A 21,919-nucleotide genomic window follows, 5' to 3' on the forward strand; every position below is an offset into this window, starting at 1 on the left:
CTCCCCAAAGGAGGTTGGTATTCACTTGTGTTTTGGAGGGGATGAAATCAAGAGCTCGCCTCAGATTCTTAAAGAAATTCTGAGGTCACAGAACCCTAACTCTTACTTTGTCTCATCAAAAAAAAATCATGTAAAAATTCTACCATGCTCTCTATATGAAAGAATACTAACTTGGAGAGGACCATGGAGATGAAATGCCAACAGAAGCTAAATTTTGGAGCCATGTGGCCAAGGCAGCTGTGTAATTAACTTTAGATTCTGCCCTGAGAAATTATCCTAAGGGGACTCAGACATGCACCTTTTCCAATGGCATTTGCTCTTCAGACCAGAAGCCTGGCAGTTGGAAAACTTGGGTTTTCATCTGGTAAATTTTTCCAATTTCTACATCCCTCTTACAAATTAGATAATCATTAATCAGACCATCCTCATTCTTAACGAATAAAAATGAAAATAAATATAGACAGTGTGGGTAGGCATTAGGGGAAAAAAAGAGCATGCCAATTTTACAGTCGATGTTCATAAATGATTCCTAAACCCAGGAATGATAGTTACGATAGATAGTTATAACCATCTTCCTGTGGAAATTATTGCTTTCCTCTATTCAAAGTCTGGATATTCCCAAAGGTTTGGGGATTGTTAAAACATGGTGTGTTATGGTCTCCATTACTGCCTGAAGACTTTTCAATATACATATATAAAATTTTCTTTTCTTTTTGAATTTTAGAAGTGCACACCACTCAAAGCCCCCTGTCTAGGGCCAACCAGTGGGCTGGCAGGGGTTGGGGGCAGGGAGTAAGGACACTCACTGAAGCAGCCCATCGGCGGGCCCACCCGGGAGCACGTCAGAAATGACGATTGATGTCTCCCCATTTTCAAAGTGTGGGTTGTCTCTGCCTCCGGACACTGCAATTCCAAATCCTCTCTTGGAATCCTGTTCATTGGGGTTAAGAGAAAAATTAAAATAAAATCCTTCTATAAGTGGTTTTCAGGATTTATTACAAGCATTCGATAAAATAAAGGTCAAACCAATAACCGGAGACAGCTCAGGAACAGAAGGCTTAGAGAAACAAGTGAGAAACAGAGTACAGCGTCATCATGGTTAGCTGACAGGTTTATAAAGGGAAATTCCTTATCTAAAAGAAACAGCCTTGTGAAAGCTGGACAAGATTGATAGCACAGACTGGAGTTATCACTAGAAGCTGGCAGGGGATGGGAAATTACATCTTCTGTCCAAATAAGGATGTGTTATTGGATTCACCAATCATACCTGTTCTCATATCCAGGCCTGAGCCAGATGGGCTGGTCACAACCGAATCTATGCTAAAACCATATTTTTAAAGAATACCTTTAACTTCCAAGTTAGGGGAGCTAGTGGTTTCACTTTCATATAGGGTCAAAAAGAAGGAAATGGATTTTAAAGATAAAATCCGAAGATGAACTTAGTTTTGAGATCTCATGAGAGAGCAAAGCATTAAATTCTTTTCTACATGCATATAAGATGGAAATACAGATTAATTAGATTCAAGATTAATAGAGAAATGTATCACAGTGAACCCAAATAATAGAGAATCCCAACTCATTTCGGTGTTTAAAAAAGCTAAGCTCCCGGATTTCATCCAGATCACAGGGGCATGTATGTGACTATCACACTAAATACAGGTTTCATTACGTAAAAATCTTCTCAGAGAATGAAAGAACCCTCACCTCAAGATAAGTTCCCACGTGGGGCCCACTGTGGCAATCGATAACAAACAGCAACACAGACAAGCTGGCTTGTTGTTCATTAATCACACGGCTTTGAATTGGGCAGTGCTATCCCCTGGTACCTGGTTTTACACAGGGAGAGCTCCATCCTCTATACCAGGCCAAAAATGTTTCTCACCTTTGCCAGTTCGGGGTCCAAACTCAAATGGTATGTGGTGGAAGGGCAGAGAGAAGAGTCAGAAGATGACAAGAGGTGAAAAATAAGACCTAAAGGGGGAAGCCTCTCAACTGAAGAAATCATGATTACTGCTCCAGAAGTTTCAGCACTTGAGCACCAATCTGTGTTTTTCTACCTGGATGGATTTAATACACATTTATTCAAGAACCAAATTTGCACTGAAGTCAAGGGTTGAAGTTCATGGTTGTGACGGTCAAAGGAAAACTCTCCCTTTGAGGAACTTACAATCCATCTAAGAGGTGACAGAGACTGGAGAGACTCAGAGTGGAGAAAGAGCCATGCAGGGCCCAGGAAAAGTTAGATGCTGACCAAGGCAGCTTGATGGAATAAGCCTTTGGGATCACGAGTGCATGTCTAACTTGACTCAACCGCACGCAAGTCACTTACAAACTCTTGGTGCTGCGCTTGTTTCGAGTGAGGCTAGCACCTATCCTGCCCACCTCAAACTCTGCTGTCAGAATGAAAAGGAACAGAGCTAACATTTATTAAGCAGTGATTATGTGCTGGATTCCAAGTACTAGAAGCTCTTTGTATTACCTAATTAATTTAATCAAGAGGGGCAATACCTGTGAAACACCTTTAAAAATTAAGTAAAATACACTTCCATGTGATCTTACTTCTACTTTCAACCCCACTGTGGGGAGGGGGCTGTTGTTTAAAATCTGATTAATTCGGAACCTATTAATATAATCAGGAGTGAGACAAAGACTACAACCCATGTCTCCTGAGTGCTAAACTAACATTTTAAAATTAGTTTGGGGAACTCCCCGGCGGTCCAGTGGTTAGGACTCCAAGCTTCCACTGCAGGGGCATGGGTTCATTCCCTGGTCAGGGAATTAAGACCCCTCAAGCGTGTGGCACAGCCAAAAAACATTTTTTTTTAATTAAAAAAAATGTTTTTTCAGTTTGGACTTAAAACTCACTGAGGGGATAAGTTACAAATGCTATAATTAAAATTACAAAAGTTGTAGAAGCTACCTCAACGTCCTTAAACGGAACAGATTATTTCCATTCCTCCCTTCCTTTCCCCTCTTTTTTCATAAACTATTCTATCTGGAGACAGGTGAATACATTAATTAACCTCAATACATTAATTAACCTCTATAATTTTCTATACTATACAGACCTTAGCCAAAAAAATAACAACATGCAAATCCTTGTTAATGCAATAACTGTGTTTGTGTAAAAATAAATAAGATCCATGATCTGTTGTGGTATACATATACAATGGAATATTACTCAGCCATAAAAAAGAATGCAATAATGCCATCTGCAGCTACATGGATGGACCTAGAGATTATCACACTAAATGAAGTAAGTCAGACAGAGAAAGACAAATATCATATGATACCACTTATATGTGGAATCTAAAAATGATACAAATGAACTTATTTACAAACTTGAAACAGATACACAGACATAGAAAATAAACTTATGGTTACCAAAGGGAAAAGGGGAGGGAGGGATAAATTAAGAATTTGGAATTAACAGATACACACAACTATATATAAAACAGATAAAGGTCCTACTGAACAGCACTGGGAACTATATTCAATATCTTGTAGTAACCTATAATGGAAAGGAATCTGAAAAAGTGTTTGTGTGTGTGTGTGTGTGTGTGTGTTTAATGAATCACTTTGCTGTATACCTGAAACATTGTAAATCAACTATACTGCAATTAAAAAAAAAAGATCCATGATCTGTAAACTCAAGAACAGACTGTAGCAGATATGACATGTGTAGTACTCACCTTCTGTAGGGTCACAGTGTATTGTTCCCATATCACCTCCTCCATGCCTGGGGCCTGTTTTAGAAAAATCAAAACGAATTTGATTAAAAACACAAACATTTCAATGTTAGAAATAAAACTATAATTCAAAATGTCTCCATAGAAAGGCCAGCTCACACATTCTATACACCAAAGAGTGGGTATTTTTTAGGAACGTTATACTACCTATTATATTTTCAAATATACTCTCCTTGAATGAAATGGCAAACTTAACAATACTAGAAAATTAGAGAAAAACATAGGGAGAGATGTACCCTAAAAAGAATGAAATATTAGGGACTTCTCTGGCAGTCCAGTGGTTAAGACTCTGCACATCAAATGCAGGGACCACGGGTTCGATCACTCCTCAGGGAGCTAAGATCCCACATGCCGTGTAGCACGGCCAAAAAGAAAAAAAAAAAGAACGACTGGAATACTAAGTGTTGAGCTTTTTTACTATCACCACTCCAAAACACTGTCATGATAAAAGCCCTTATCTAGAGTTGCGAACAGATATACTTTCATTCTTTAAAAAAAAATCTCCCTTCCTCCAGTCAAAGGTGACCTCCTAGGCAAGTTTCATGCATTTTTGTGTGTGGGGGAGGCCGGGGGGATGCCCACGCTGTGCAGCTTGTGGGATCTTAGTTCCCTGACCAGGGATTGAACCCGGGGCCATGCCAGTGAAAGTGCTGAGTCCTAACCACTGCACCACCAGGGAACTCAAGTTTTATGGATTTTTATGTCTAAAGGAATCCTTGGCCTTATCACAGAGACTGCCAAACTGTGTAACCTGTGGGACCCCTTGGCCTTTGTCTCCACCAGTATTGTGGGTGTGAAAGATGATGGTGCCAGCATAAAGACCACTGGGCTTCAGTTTCTGACAGTATTCTAAAATAGATGTCTAGGGCTTCCCTGGTGGCACAGTGGTTGAGAGTCCGCCTGCCGATGCTGGGGACACGGGTTCGTGCCCCAGTCCGGGAGGATCCCACATGCCGCGCTGGGCCTGTGAGCCACGGCCGCTGAGCCTGCGCGTCTGGAGCCTGTGCTCCGCAACGGGAGAGGCCACAGCAGTGAGAGGCCCGCGTACCGCAAAAATATAAAAAATAAAATAAAATAGATGTCTAGACAAACCTGAAAACAGTGGATATTATTCAATAATAATAATAATAATTCATTAAATGCAGGCTGCCTCTGAGGGGAAATCCTTAAAGGCAAGAAATGCCAAGAAAGCTCAAAGCCAGAGAAATAAGGCAGCACTGAAGCAGGCATTTCAACAGGAGTCCGGGAAAAGAGAAACTGTAGGATCCAAACAGGGTGGAGGTCAGATCAGAGTGAATGTATTTGGGGCAAAAACACTATCAGGCAATGGAGACAGCAGGGACAGTCGCCTGCCTACCTTATTCTTGGCTCTGGGTAGAGTGGAAATAACTAAAAATATCTCCATGGAGAATTCCTGTATCAATAGACCTGTACTCACTCAGGTTTGAGGCTGAAATTCATATTACAGATGTGACCACACCCTCCCCCCTCCAAAACCCTCACACTCAAAGTGGTACTGCATTGGTAGCACCACCCAGGTACATGGAGGAGAACGAAATTCTCCCCTAGAAACACATTAAAACACAGGCTTCAGAGAATCCCTCAGATAAGCATTTGAGGAACATGAGTTCACAATTTAAACACACACACAAAGCAAGTGAGAGTTAAAAGAAACAAAAAACTGCAGAATCAAAGACTATAAATATTGGAAATATAACCACAGACCAAAAAAAGGATGTATAATATTTCATATGTTTGTTTATCATAAGAAGTTAAAAGGGGAAATTAAAAGTATAATGAAAGCACAAGAGAACATCAAAAATAACCAAGCCGGACTTCCCTGGTGGCGCAGTGGTTAAGCATCCGCCTGCCAATGCAGGGGACACGGGTTCCAGCCCTGGTATGGGAAGATCCCACATGCCATGGAGCAACTAAGCCCGTGTGCCACAACTACTGAAGCCCGCGCACCTAGAGCCCATGCTCCACAACAAGAGAAGCCACCACAATGAGAAGCCCGCACACCGCAACGAACAGTAGCCCCTACTCGCCACAACTAGCGAAAGTCTGCATGCAGCAATGAAGGCCCAACACAGCCAAAAATAAATAAATAAATTTATTTTTTAAAAAAATGACCAAGCAAATCTAAAGAAAAAATTCTAGAAATAAAAAAATATAATAAAATTAACACATTTTTGACGGGAGACATATTATGGCCACAGGAGTTAGTTTCTGCAAAAATCCCCCAGTCAATAATGTATTAAATTTAAAAAATGGATTAAACCACATATGACACATGGTTGAAGGCAATAATGAATTAGAAGAAAGATGTGAAGAAATTACCCAGAATACAGCACAAAGCATTAAAAAAGTGGGACATCTGAAAGAAATTAAGAGTGAGAAAGTCGTACAATGTTTCTAAGATTTCCTGAAGGAGATGATAAGAGAGTGTGGGAGAGATGCAATACTCAAAGTCACAACAGCTCTTCAGGACTTGATGATTTTTCAGGTTCAAGAAGGCTTATACATCACAAGCAGGGTAAATTCAAAAAGAAAGAAAACCACTTTGAAATTCATGGTAATCTTACTGTAGAAAAAGACACAGAGATGAGAGCATATAGGTAGAAGAGGTTACAAAAGAGCAAAGAGAATAAGAGCCGACTTTGAAACAGCAATAATGAAAGGCTGAACTCGGTAGAACAGTATCTTTAAAACAGTATCTGTTGATTTAGGGGCAGAAAGACATATTTTTTTAAAACAAAAATTGGGAAAGGTTATCACAAGCAATAAAAGAACTTCCAAAGGATAAATTTAAGAAAGGAATAATCCCAGCAGGAAGACCTAAGACGCAAGAAGGAATGTAAGCCTGGACATATATTGGCTGTATGCACCTAATCAATATAATAACGTATGATTTGTGAGAGTTAAACAAATAAGACAGAAGTAGAACACTGGGCAACATAGCATGTAAATCCAGAAGACTTAAACATGATTTAATTATTCTAAATATTTTATTCAAGAGTAGAGTTAAACTGTAGATTAATTTTGAATTTCACTGGGTAAAACCCACATGTTAAATTTTCTGGCATATATAAGTTCCAAGATAGCAGAGAGGAAAATAAAATGAAAACAAAGCAAAACAAAAGTCAATCCAAAAGCAGGCAGAAGAGACAAAATGGGAAATTTAGAAAAAGCAGGGCAAATACAAAACAAACTGTGACTGCAGAAATGAATATAGAAGAATATAGAAGAGTAATCACAATAAATATAAAGACAGATGGTCAAGATGGACTAAAAACAAGTAGATCCTGCTACATTTTTTTTAAACAGAGAATATCTAAAACATAAGGACACAAAGGAAAGGAATCTAATTATATGAATAAAAAGCCTTGCTGTACTTATTATATACAAATAATTTAAGAAAAACTATTTCCTTTACATTAAAATTTTAAAAAAATCAACTGTGCCATTCCTGCACTGCTACTAATGACAGAGAAAAGAATCAAAACATGTCCAGATAATGTGCCCCTGTTTTACCCGGTTAACAAACTCTTAGGCTTGGGGGGGAAAGACGTTTAGCACAAAAGGCAATTCTAATAACTGATATATTGGAGCAGATAATTTATCATTTGATAGAACGGGATTAGGAAAAGGCAATTTTGTTTGTATGTAGAGAAGAAAGATGAGCCAGCCACTCTTGAGTAGCTATAACTGATTACTCAAATTGAGAGGAATTTATAGTCTTTTAGTTCCCTCCTCCCTCTATGTACTCACTTTAGGGACATTTCCCTGGTTGATACCATCTGGCTCCAAGAACTCTTGAGAGATTTAAAAATAGAATTCAGGGCTTCCCTGGTGGTGCAGTGGTTGAGAGTTCGCCTGCCGATGCAGGGGACACGGGTTCAATCCCTGGTCGGGGAAGATCCCACATGCTATGGAGCAACTAAGCCCGTGCGCCACAGCTACTGAGCCTGCGCTCCAGAGCCCGTGAACTACAACTACTGAGCCCGCGCGCCTAGAACCCGTGCTCCGCAACAACAGAAGCCACCATAATGAGACGCCCGCGCACCGCAACAAAGAGTGGCCCCGCTTACCGCAACTAGAGAAAGCCCATATGAAGACCCAACTCAACCAAAAAAACAAAACAAAACAAAACATAAATAGGGCTTCCCTGGTAGTGCAGTGGTTGGGAGTCCGCCTGCCAATGCAGGGGTCGCGGGTTCGGGCCCTGGTCGGGGAGGATCCCGCGTGCCGCGGAGCAGCTGGGCCCGGGCGCCACGGCTGCTGAGGCCCACAAGCCTGGAGCCCGTGCTCCACCACAAGAGAGGCCACCGCAATGAGAAGCCTGCGCACCACAATGGGGAGTGGCCCCCGCTGTCCACAACTAGAGAAGGACCACGCACAGCCGCGAGGACCCAACATGGCCAAAAAAATACATAAACAAGTAAATTTAAAACAACAAAAAAAGGATTTTTTCTTAAAGGGAAATAGTAAGCAGAAACCCAGCTGATCAGAACTGAGCATCTCTTTCCATTTCCATTTCCATTTCCATCTCCTAACTTCTTGGCACCTTTGGTTTTCAAAGTGGCTTTTGTACAACCAATCCACTATCACCCGGAAGTGACCTTACTAGCATGTATGTTTTCCAAGTTTCTTCTCTGCTCTTCACTATACCTTAAAGCTGACAAATTTCAACAAAGTGAATTACTCTGTAAGTTGTGGTAAAATAAATACAGTTGCCAACTCCTCTTTGAATATAGCTATACTCCCGTATATTAAGAAAAACAGCACACAGTACCCTGCCCCAAAAATGTATTTAAAAGTCATCAGAAAAGAACCAGCACCATGACAATGACCCCTAGGATTGGGCAGTGCTATAGGGTGCAGGGGAGCACAATGTCCAAAAAGAGAGTGATATTTGATTAAATGAATCAACACAATGAAATATATAGGCACTGAAATACTCATTTAACTTCTGTCCATTTTTAAAGCTTTTTCTTTGTGATGCCTGTGTTTTCAATTAGAAAGAGAGAATTCGTTGGTTTTTTTGTTTTGTTTTGTTTTGTTTTGCTGTACGCGGGCCTCTCACTGCTGTGGCCTCTCCCGTTGCGGAGCACAGGCTCGGACGCGCAGGCCCAGCGGCCATGGCTCACGGGCCCAGCTGCTCCCGGACCGGGGCAGGAACCCGCGTCCCCTGCATCGGCAGGTGGACTCTCAACCACTGCGCCACCAGGGAAACCCGAGAATTCGTTTTATATTTTCAGGTCTGCCTGCTGTTGGTAGAAGCAGTGGGAATATAAATTGGTACAAACCCTCCAGGGGGCAAATTATTAATATGTCTCAAAATGTAAAATCTACATACCGTTTGATCAATCAATTCCCCTTTTAGGAATTGATTCTACAGAAATATTTGCACAAGTGCACAAAGATATACATATAAATTTGTTTACAGCTGCTTATAATTTTTAATAGATAATCAGTGAAATGTCCAACAACAGATTGGTTACATGTATACATATCTATACTTAAATGTCTATTGAGGGGAAAAATCAAGACACAAAACATCAGTTTGTTTCTGTTTTTTATTTCCCTGATATATTTATTTTTATAAGCATACAGGGAAAAGACTGGAAGAGTAAAAACCAAAAAATATTAAATCTCCCCAGGAGTTGTGGTATGGCAGAGAATATTTTTATGAGTTCAGTGCTTTCAGAATAAATGTCAAAAATAAAAACAGCAAACTCTCCATTAAAAGTTTTGGATTTAAAATTTTTTATCATTTAGCAAAATAAGTACATTACTACAAAATTTATTTTCAAAATGTTGTCCAAGCACCTGGCTTTTGAAATTCACTGTTCTTCCTTAATAAGATTATACTGTCTTTAAGCATTCCTGTGCTGCCTGCAGTAGTAATTTAAATTCGATTTGGCAGAGAAAGGATGAATCCCTTACCACTACCATGCCAACAGGACTGAATCAAATTTTTAATCAATCAGACCTTGCCAGGTGCCAAAGACTTCACCAACTTGTCATGAAACTGCTCAGATTATAAGAGACTTCTTCTTACCTAGGGTTAATGGGTTGTGACACAAACCACTGACTACTTAAATATAATATTAAAAGAATATATTAAGTGATAAATTTTAAATCTTAATTTTAAAGGTGAGGAAATTAGAGTAAAATAAATTTTAATATTGCCTTTGAGAATTAAAAGTACACCATGCTGTATTTAGCCCACAAAGCTGTGACTTTTTACAAAGTCTCAGAGAAAACCCTTTATTCATTAATTCATTCATTCACTTATTCACTCACTCACTCACTCAAAGATATTTACTGAGTATCCATTATGTGCCAAGTATGTGGTTTGTGGCACCTGGACTACACTGGTAAAAAAAAAAACAGCCAAAGCCCATGTAGAGCTTACCAACCACACAGGTGTGCCCCGAAAAGCCAATCACTGAAAGTCTGCCTCAACTATATACTATCTTTCCAGAAACACAGACACCCCACACAATCACACATATTCCCCAGAAAATCAGCTCCGGGTACACGGCCGGGGACAGCCTACTGGCGTGCAGCAACTCAGCTGACAGCTGAGATCAGGCCTTTCGAACTGGGCCAACGGGCTTGGGCCCCACCCAACCTGTGCTGGGCTGTGCAGAGATCAGAGAATTGCTGTCAATATTTACACTGCATGAATGCCGGCAGGGAGCTGCTTAGCCTTTGGAGAGCTTTACAAGCACACATATATCAGAGTAAAGGTACGCGTATTCACAACGCAGTGATTCCTCTCCTGCGCAGAGGCCCGAGAACAATGTGCCAGTATGTGCACATAGATCCACATAGAGAGTATTCACAGCAGCAATGTTTCAACAGCCCAAACCTGGAGACAACCCAAACGATCTCTCAAGAGCAAAAGTGACAAATAAATTGTGATATACTATTAAAATGCAATGTTATACTGCAATGGAAATAAACTAGAGCCACACATCTACAACATAGATGCATCTCAAACATAATATGGAGTGAAAAACATCCCAGAAGAATTTAGAGAGTGTGCTATCAGTTTTATATAATTCAAAGAGCAAACACTGTTTCATAAAAATGTGAATATTCTTAATATAGCCTTGTACACTTAAGAATGACTAAAACGATAAGTTTTATGTTATGCGTTTTCTATTACAATGGGAAAAAAATCAAACAAAACCAATCTTTTGTTTAGAGATGTTTGTGTGTATGTATGTGTACGTGACCTGGGGTGAGGCAGAGGAGTGAGAAGGGACCTTGGGTCCATTTTGGTGGAGGGTCCATGGGTATGTGTGATGGGCTCATGGGTATAGTTTATAATTATGCTTTACGATTTAGACACGTAATTCTCTGATATGTACCAAACATTTTGTAAGTTAAAAAGCAGAGGGGAGGGCTTCCGTGGTGACGCAGTGGTTGAGAGCCCGCTTGCCGATGCAGGGGACGCGGGTTCGTGCCCTGGTCCGGGAAGATCCCACATGCCGCGGAGCGGCTGGGCCCGTGAGCCATGGCCGCTGAGCCTGCGCGTCCGGAGCCTGTGCTCCGCAACGGGAGAGGCCACAACAGTGAGAGGTCCGCGTGCCCCCGCCCCCCCCAAAAAAACAAAACAAAAAGCAGAGGGGAAAGTGGGGCGGGTTCATGAGTGAACAAAGGGTACTCAATGATTCCTGGCGCAAGGACCTCATACCAAATATTTGTTAATGCAGTACAGACTTTGCAAAGCCAAAGAGCAGAAGAAAGTGTGACCGTTTGGACTGGAGGAGGGCAGGGTGGGGATCGTAGCAGTAATTTGAGAGATGCATGAAGGCAGGCGAGGTGGAGGAGAGGCTAGCTCTGAGGGAGCAGCAGGCTGCAGAAGATGCCAAGTCTCCTTTTCACCCCAAGAGTCAACATTCCAGCAGCAGGAGGACCTCCGCTTCCCGCATCACTTTCACTTTTCCTGTAAGTAGTGTGAATAATCACCCCCACAAAATTGTAATGACTCATTCCTAGACAACACAGGAAGATAAAAGGGGGCCAATTTTTTTTTTTACCATAAATAAAACACTGTGTTAGCAGTAAGGTATTTACATGCAGAATGAGAAAGGGACAAACACAAACAGTTATTCGATCTTTTAAAAAATATTCTCTAGTTGTTATAAAGTTTCTTTCCTTTGAAAAATCTTGGCCAAACAGGTAAATCCCATATTTTACATAAAGAATATGGAAACGTGTTAAAAACCAACCAGAAGGCAAACACCAAAAGTCTTCACTGCCCCAACAGGAAATCTTAAAGCTTTTTGTCTACAAATTGTTGCTTCCTAGTGATGGAGGGTCAGAGCCAAAGCTAAAGATTGATCAACATCTGCCCATAAGGTACATGTTTGATAAAAATCCCACCCACCATAAAAGTAAACACTTACACATGTTATAGTGCTACAGATGTTCAAACTATAAAAGGAAAAAAAGAACAAGGGAAAAGCTTTTTTTCCATCATTTAGAATCTGAGATATAAGAGTATTTTTAAAAAGAGTAAGAATATACATTTCTGCAGGATAAGGAAGCAAAAAGTTTTTTCCCCAAACAAGAAATTACAATTACCCAAATACAAACAAACATCTAATAGGCAAACTATTAAGTTATCCCCAGGAAGCAACACCGCGCTTGCAGATTCCCAACACATGGAAAACAGCAGCCTTTGATTCAGAAACCCCATAAGAGGCTATCAGTTTTGCATACGTCTGCTAAAAATAATACAAGTATTTTAAAAACTCACCAATGACTACAATCTGCATCTCACAATTTGTTACTGAAAGCTGCCAGAAGCACAAATAAAGCAAAGGAAAAAGGAACCACTGTGAGAAGGCTCCCCCCACCCAACTTCCCACAAAAGAAAGATCAGGAAAGAAAAGGGGGAGAGCTTATAGAAGGACTCACATGGACTTTCAATCTCCCCAACTTTTTAACAGCCTGGATCCACATCCTCTGGAGGACCTGAGTGGTCTTCATGGCCCCTGGAGGTTAAGCAACCAGACCACTGCCTACATCCCAGGCTGCTCACCCATTGCCATCACTCCACGTGGTTACGTAAGGCAGATACAATAGTGGCCCACATTGCCAGCAAATCCTGTTGTCATCTCTCAGTGACACATCCATACAGCAGGGACGCCAAACGCTTTGAAAAGCACCACTTGTGAGGAGAAAAGAAAGCAGTCTGGATTTGCACCGCTCTTTTAGCTTTCTTTTCCTCCCTCTCTCCTGTGCCAGGGAACCAGAGAACTGGAGTAAATATTCCTTTTAGACATGCAGAATGATTCAATATCCAAGTAGAAATTATTAAGTAAGTAGGGCATTCTAGAGACACGTAGAGAAGTTTTATTTACATAGATATTCCCATACACACACATACGAACACACACACACACACACACACACACACACACAAGAAAAGCATAAACTGGCTGAACAGCTACTGGTAATGTTTCAGAAGAATGGAATTGCTACTGTTACCTAGAAAATTAAAAGGCATGAAGATAAGAAGTTGCTCATCCTTAGAGATACATAAATCTGTACTTGGGCTGCTGGTGCAGCTCAGAGCCACCGCAGGGACAGAACGCTCACGAAGCAGAGCTTCTTCCTCTCTCTCCCCTTTCTGTAAATTTCGAAGATAAAAGAATAACAAAGCGCCCTGCTATCCATTTCTCTCTCTGTCTTTACCACTTGTGGGGGTGGAGTGGAAAAGCACATTTTGGGTTTCTGAACAGCTAAGAAAGACTGTATGGGATACCGGGGGTTTGAAAGTTGGGCTTGGGATTTTGGAAGCATGGTCTCAGGGAGCTGGGGGTCCTTTTCACTACCACAGTGTATGTGACACCAATGGGCCAGAGCGAGTGAGAGTGAGCCCCCTGACTTATTTAAGGTTGAGATGTGAAATAAACGTGGACCACGAGATGCAGACCGTATAGGAAGCAACTTGAAGCAGACGCAAGGACGTGAGTTTTAAAGGCAGACGATCTGGGGGCAATCTCTGTTCCGTCACTTAGCTGTGGGCCTGGGATAATCTGTCTCCTTCACGAAATGGGGATAACACACCTACACCTTGGAGGGCGAATGTCAGCCTGGGATGAGGCAACCTTTCCCTACAAAGTGCACTGCTGAACGGGCACTCGAACATGTTCACGTCCTTCCCTTGGACTCTACAAGAGTAAGTCCTTCAGAAGTGTTGGGACAGCAAAATAGGATAGGAAATGAATGAAAGTTTGTTTCAAATCTTACACTGGGCAGGGCAGGGAGGACAAAGGAGTCCCACTGAAGCAGGACCCTTAGAAGCCGAGGGGATTCTCAGGACGCGACCCCGGCTGACCAGCCAGGACCAGCCCAGGGCCCCAGGCGCAGAGAAGCAAGGACAGAGGGCACAAAGCAGCTCACTCCTTTACTGTGACTGTCCTTAGTAAACACTCCTGCTTCCCCGATGAGGAAATAAACACTTCTTTCCCTTACATTTATGCATATTGCCCAGAACTCATAGGCATCCCACAAGTTACAAATTCCAGATTCTTCTTCTATGATTTCCAAAAGTCACAGTCTCTGCCATCGCTCACTCTTTTTTAAAAATTGTGCTAAAAATACTGCATAACATAAAATGTATCATCTTAACCATTTCTAAGTGTTCAGTTCAGTAGTGTTAGGTCTGTTCACGTTGTTGTGAATCTCCAGAACTTTTTTGTTGCCAATCTCCAGAACTTTTTCATCTGGCAAAACTGAAACTCTATACCCATTGAACAACTCCTCATTCCTTCTCCTCTCAGCCCCTGGCAACCACTATTCTACTTTCTGTTCCCATGAATTTACTCTGAATATCTCATGTAAGTGAAATCATACAGTATTTGACTTTTTTGGTCTGGTTTATTTCATTTAGCATAATGTCCTCAAGGTTCATCCTTGTAACATGTGTCAGCCTTTCCTTCCTTTTTAAGGCTGAATAATATTCCACCGTATACATATGCCATATTTTATTTATTCATCCACCAATGGACACTTGGGTTCCTCTCACCTCTTGGCTATTGTGAATAATGCTGCTATGAATGGAGGTGTGCACATATACTAATTCTTTACTCACTCATTCAACAAATGTTTACCAAGTACAATATGCCAGACCTTGAGGATCAAATGAAGATCAAATCATACACAGCGCTGCCTTCAGGAAGTCTGACAGCAGCTAGCACCTGACCTACCTGGCTGAGTGGGGAGTGGGAGGTGTTTCTCATGAGCAAGGGACATTGAGATGAGGTCTGTAGAGTGAATACAATTGGGGATGGAGTGGGGTTGTGCAGGACCCAGAGAACAGCACAGGGCAAAGACCCTGAAAAAAGAAAGGCAGGAGGGGCCGCTAGTGAAAAGGCCATCAGAACCCCTGCAGCCTGTTCTGATGAGCAGCTATTCTACCAGTGGCGTCAAAAGGACACTTGGTGGTGAACAGCTGCCGCCATGAGAAGATCTCAACAGTTTAGGGATTTACCTTTTCCAAGATTCCTAACTTCCATAGTCACATATTCGAGAAACATCTACCGAGCAACTAGACACCCGCCCTGTGGATAAAAGAAAAATTACCCTACATCATCACCCTCGGGCAGTCACAGTCCAGTGGGGAACTGGGACACATAAACAGTAATCACAAGTCAATGCAACTACAACAGCAGACGAATATACAAGGCTCATTCATTCAACGAATATTCCCCAAGAACCCAGCACGTGTCAGACACTGCTGTAGATGCTGGGGGGAATACAACCCAGTGTCCTCCCCCTCACCGGGAGGATTTTAACGGAGATAACAGACAAGTAAACATATATTATAATCTCCAGTAGCAGTAAATGCCATGGGATGAGACATTGGAAAGAATGAATCATAAGAAAACCTGGACCTCTCTCCAAGGAGAGGGAACAGCAGATGCAAAGGTCATAAGGTGAGAAACAAGCTTATAATCATGAAAGAAAAAAGGCTACATGGGGCTGGAGCAAGGCGACCCCTGAAGTAATGGCAGGTATACACAATGTGAAATTGATGGCATGAATGTGTGTTATTAACCGGGATGGGAGGTCTGCAGTGGATGGAAGTGTGCCCCAGTGGCAGGGGAGGCCCTCCTGCGTTCTACGCCAGCTCAGTGCTGAAAGATGACTAACTTGTCGGGTGGGTGGATGACTTGGGGAGGGAGCTGCAGAGCAGGAGGGATAATCTGTAAGGTGTGTGCAAGACACTGCAAGCACTCAGTGTGGCTGGGAAGTAAGCTGTTTAATAACACACATGGGATGCTACGTCCTCAGCACGGACAGATGTGTTAAGTAACTTAATTACAGCTTGGGAGTCTTAAAACACACAGCCATCCTGGAAACAGGAGACCAGACGGCTATGGGAGCTGGAACGGAAGGAAGCCATTAACACTCAGCAGGCACCTCGCCCATGGCTCTCAGTTTGTCACTGATGCCCACAACCCTGTGAGTTAGCTACGACTGTCTCCATTCTACAAACAGGAAAGCTGAAGCCATAATTCACACAGTTAACGCTGTCAGATACGGATGTGAGGCTGGAGCCCCACCCCAGATTTGATTCCTTTTCTACGTGTAGAATGTGATGTGTGCTTTGCACACACTAAGCCCTTAATAAATATTATGTGGACACCTCATAAGGAAGGAAATAAAAGGAGAGAGGAAGAAAGCAAGTAAGACAGAAGGAGCACAAAGTGAAATCATCAAGGTTCCCAGGAGGCTCTATACAGCAGACATGAAATCTTGGGAGACCACCACCAGGATAAACTGGGCTAATGGTTACCTGCACCAGGATTCCTATGGTGTTTTGTTTTTGTTTTTTTTTTGGTACGCGGGCCTCTCACTGTCGTGGCCTCTCCCGTTGCGGAGCACAGGCTCTGGACGCGCAGGCTCAGCGGCCATGGCTCACGGGCCCAGCCGCTCCGTGGCACGTGGGATGTTCCCGGACCGGGGCACGAACCCGCGTCCCCTGCATCGGCAGGCCGACTCTCAACCACTGCACCACCAGGGAAGCCCCCTATGGTGTTTTTATGCTGTGTCCAGTATGTCATTTTAGAAGGCATCTCAAGAGAGAGTATAAACAAACAGCCAGCCAGCCTCAGGATGGGTGGGCAAACCATAGCCCACCTACCTCTAGCTGATCACAGGGCTTTTGTGTTTCACCCTCCCCCCACCCTTCCCCCAGGAAATTGGTCTTATTTTAATGGCTGTGAATTAGTCAAAATTCTCTTCACCAGACCGAGTTGTGAAACACCCGTCAAATAAGTACACAGGAACCCCTTTTCCCTAGAAAAGGCAAAAAACTGCTCTTCCTAAAATGAGTAGTTTTTAAAATTATAAACCAAGTCTTTGGCTTCAAGGCACCTGCCTGTGTCTCTTCAAATCCAAACCCTTCCTGGTAGCAGTAAACTAGTAAGCAGTGAGTTAAACAACCCCTTATGTAATTCTTGGTTTCCAAAAAAAAAATCTTTCATAGTTTATTTCATAAGTATTCCATGTTCAAACGCGATTACAATGTCACCACTAGCTCCTCACCCTCCCTTCACAACTCACGAAGGTGAGCGCTGACAGGGAACAACTAGTGCGCACGGTGTGCTTATAGCACACAACTCACGGCGGACATAGCCTGGGTGTGACCAGGGTTAAAGAAAAAAGCTACACACAGAAGTTTAAAGAGGGATTCTTGATAGCTCAACAGAATTCACAGGATTAGATTCTGGAGTTATTGCTGATGGGTACCAGAGTATCTACCTAAGGTAAAATTTCAGTGCATATTTAAGGAAATAATAGAGAACTGGGAGAGGATGACAGTATTCCTAGGGATGCAATCTGCAGTTTTGAAAGCAGCTGTGCTGAAAGGCACAAAGCAATGAACCCAGACTCCCAGGAAGACACTTCCAGCCAAGACTCTGCCCCTCCCAACTGATCCATGACCTTGGGCACCCACTCAATTCCATTGCCACTTGGTGAAAACAAGTATATCATCATCTGTTTCACAGGGTGAAATGAAGCAAACTCCCACAAAAACACTGTAAAATCCAGGCCAGTAAACCTTCAATGGGGAGGTGGGGTTGTCATAAATACCCCTGACAATGGCAGCCACATAACATGGTGGGAATAGCCCTGTAGGTCACTGCACATGCCTGGGTCCAAGTTCATCTCTCACACACTCTACAAGCTCTGTGACCTTGAGCAGTTTGCTTGTTGAGGCTCAGTTGCCTCATCTATAAAATGGGCTCAAAATCCCTACCCTATTATAATTGTTGTGAGGACTGAATGGAGTAATGCTTGTAAAGAGCCTTGCCCATTGCCATCCCACAATTACCACTCTCCGTAAAGGTCTCCACCATTCGTTCTGCAGCAGCAATCCAAGGTGACCACTCCCAGGTAAGAAACTGTTTACTTTCTCCCAGAAGAAATCATACTCTCCCAGAGTATGATTAACTACAATAAGAACACATATGGAAGCCAAGGGAAATGAAAATATATGTCCACACAAACACCTGTACACAGATGTTCACAGCAGCACTACTTATCATAGCAGAAAAGTGGAAACCATTCAAATGTCCATCAAATAATAAATGGGTAAACAAAGTGTGGTATATGCATAGAATCGACTATTATTCAGCCTATTAAGGAAAGAAATACCAATACATGCTCCAACAAGGATAAACCTTGAAAACATTATTAAAGAAGCCAGAGGCATAATATTTTGAGAAATCACAAAATATTATGATTGCATTTATGTAAAATGTCCAGAAGAGGCAAATCCATAGAAACCAAACGTAGACTAGTGGTTGCCTAGGAACAGGGGGATACGGGGAGAAATGCGGGGTGACTGGCTAAACGCGTACAGGGTTTCCTCTTTGGGATGATAAAGATGTTCTAAAATTGATATGGTGTTGGTTGCACAACTCTGTAAATATACTAAAAACCACTGAATTGTATACTTTTATTTTGTGAACTATATCAGTACAGCTTTTTTTTTTTTTTAATTTAAAGAATGCATCATGGATTCTGCAGTCAGAAAGTGGGGATTCTTTTTTTTCTTTTTTGGCTGCGCTTACGGGATCTTAGTGGCTTACGGGATCTTAGTGGCTTACAGGATCTACCAGGGATTGAAGCTGGACCCTCAGCAGTGAGACGGCGGAGGCCTAACCACTGGACTGCCAGGGAATTCCCAGAAAGTGGGGATTCTAATCCTTGCTCCACCACTTCCATTACTTAACTTCTCCTTGCCTCAGTTTCCCCCATCTGTAAAGCAGCGGTAGTCACAAGACCCACTCCCCTAGAGTTGTTGTGAGAATTTAATCAGGTAGTTTATGTACAGAACTCAGGGTGGTGCTGCACACACAACCAATGCTCTGCCACTTTCAGCTATTATCATTGTCATAATTATTGGACTCATTTTACAGAAAAGAAGACTGAAGTCAGAGAAATAAAGTAACTTGTTTGAGGTTATACAAGTTAAAGGTGGCAGAGGATAGATCCTAACCCTTGTCAGTGTGGCTACAAAGCCTGTATCCTTTCGACTGAAGTACATTGCCTCTTTCACTATACAGCGATTGTGCCTTTCAGAACCTACCCATGAGTGATGACTGGTCCCTGGCCTTGAAACCAACCAACCAACCAACCAAAAAAAAAAAAAAAAAAGCCATAGTTGTTGGTGCTTGGGCACCAGACCTGCAACGGATCCAATCACTCTGACAACTCAGAACATCTTAAAAAGCATGATGGTCACTTTCAAGCAGTTGGCCTGGGTTCAGTCAATCCAGCTCAGTAACTCTTCCTCAGTGACTTGGTAAGAAGGGAGTGCAGGAAGGGAATAGGGTCGGACTTTATTTTGTTTCATTTCTGGCTCTTTCAATAACCAGTTAGGTATAAGTTCCCTAACGGCCGTGCCCCTGTGAAAACACGATTAAATGAGGGGGCATGACATACACCATTATTAACTGAACGTCACAACGTGCCAGACACTGTGCTAAATGCTTTATGGCTCTTGACCACTGATCCTTCCAAAAACTATAAAATTCCTCCCTTTTTACATATGAAAGCATAAAGGCCTGATGATCCACAAAACAAGGAATTAAGAAGCTTCAATTAAAATTAAAAACTTCTTCTCTGTGAAAGACAATGTCAAGAGAATGAGAAGACAAACCACTGACTGGGAGAAAATATTTGCAAAACACACATCTGATAAAGGACTGTTATCCAAAATATACAAAAGAACTCCTAAAACTCAACAATAAGGAAACAAACCATTGGATTAAAAAATGAGCCAAAGACTTCAACAGATACCTCACCAAGAAGATATACACATGCCAAATAATCATATGAAAAGATGCTCCACGTCGTCGAGGAAATGCAAATTTAAGTAACAATGAGACACCACTACATACGTATTAGAATGATCCAAATCTGAACAATGACAACACCAAATGCTGGTGAGGATGTGGACCAATGGGACCTCTCGTTCACTGTGAGAATGCAAAATGGTGCAGCCACTGTGAAAGACAGTTTGGTAGGCTCTTAAAAAAACTAAACATACTCTTACCATACGATCTAGCAATCATGTTCCTTGGTATTTAACCAAAGGAGATGAAAGTTTATGTTCACACGAAAATCTGCATGTGGTTTTTAGCAGCTTTATTCATAACTGTCCGAACTTGGAAGCAACCAAGACGTCCCTCTTGTAGGTGAATGGATAAATAAACTGTGGCACCTCCAGACGAAGGAAATATTATTCAGTGCTAAAAAGAAATGAGCTATGGAGCCATGAAAAGACATGGAGGAACCTGAATGCATATTACAGTTGGCCTCTGTATCTGCAGGTTCTGCAGATTCAACCAACCATGGATTGAAAATATATTAAGAAAAAAAAATTTCAGAAAGTTCCAAAAAGCAAAACTTTGGGGGGGAGGGATAAATTAGGAGTTTGGGATTAACATATAAACATGACTATATATAAAATACATAATCAACAAGGACCTACTCTATAGCACAGGGAACTCTACTCAATATTCTGTAATAACCTACATGGGAAAAGAATCTGAAAAAGAATGGATATATGTATGTGTATATGTACAACCACTTTGCTGTACACCTGAAACTAACACAACATTGTAAATTAACTATACCCCAATATAAAATAAAAATTAAAAAAAGGATTTCTTCACAGTGATGCTATATTTCTGTACTTCCAGTATCTTTTCACTAAAGAAAAATAAAATATGAATACTGTAATAAAAAAAAAACAAAAAAAACTTCGATTTGCCACATGTAAGCAACTATTTACACAGCATTTACATTATATTATTAGATATTATAAGTAATCTAGTGATAACTGAAAGTATACAGGAGGAACTGCCTGGGTTACGTGCAAATACTATGGCATTTTATATAAGGGACTTACTTGAGCATCCCTGAAATCTGGTATCCACCTTGGGTCCTGGAACCCATTTTTATATACATATATATATATGTTTTTATATATATACATATATGTACATATCCTGAGATATTAAGGGACTCACACACAACTCCACAGCTAGTAAGTGGATGGTCATGATCTGAATCTGGATCTGCATAAGTTCAATTTTAGTAAGATATGAGGCAAAAACAAAAACACACCATCAACAGATAATTACATTTAAGACCTCTATGTTCACAGTTCTGCTACACCAAGTTACAAAGTATAATTATAATTTACCAGGCCATTCTTATTTGTAATCACAAAGAAGCCATTAATAAGCCAAAAAAGGAGCTCATTTGGCAACACAGACACAGCCCTGTCTACTCTATGATTTTAAATCTAAGCCCATAAACTTTAAAATATAGCTTTACTTAAAAAAACAAACATGTACAAACCACCACCCATGCTGGTACCAAGGTATATAAACTGCTTTGTCAAAAGGCAGGTTAGAAAACCAATTAGTGTGCTCAGCTAAATCCTGCCAGCAGGACTGGCCCTGTATTAAATACCCAAGGTCAACTGTCCCTCCCAGACCCAAGGCACCATCAGAGGATAGCTCACACAGAAAGGAGCAACATGGGGCTTCCCTGGTGGCGCAGTGGTTTAAGCATTCGCCTGCCAATGCAGGGGACATGGTTTCCAGCCCTGGTCG

The 21,919-nt window shown here is 41.6% G+C and overlaps 1 protein-coding gene across 3 annotated transcripts in view; it reads right to left on the bottom strand.

Annotated features, from left to right (window-relative positions):
• The window catches only part of TJP2 (tight junction protein 2), a 132,405-nt gene that overhangs the window by 40,433 nt on the left and 70,053 nt on the right, over positions 1-21,919 (bottom strand). For all 3 annotated transcript variants that reach the window (XM_082843117.1, XM_082843115.1, XM_082843116.1), the window contains 2 exons: positions 3,693-3,746; positions 807-931 (listed from right to left, as the gene is read on the bottom strand). In XM_082843117.1, the coding sequence (XP_082699243.1) occupies positions 807-931; positions 3,693-3,737 (170 nt within the window). In that variant the 5' untranslated portion in view covers positions 3,738-3,746. The remainder of the gene's footprint in view (positions 1-806; positions 932-3,692; positions 3,747-21,919) is intronic.

Source organism: Leucopleurus acutus (genome assembly GCF_964270905.1).
Source record: "Leucopleurus acutus genome assembly, chromosome: 7".
NCBI lineage: Eukaryota > Metazoa > Chordata > Mammalia > Artiodactyla > Delphinidae > Leucopleurus > Leucopleurus acutus.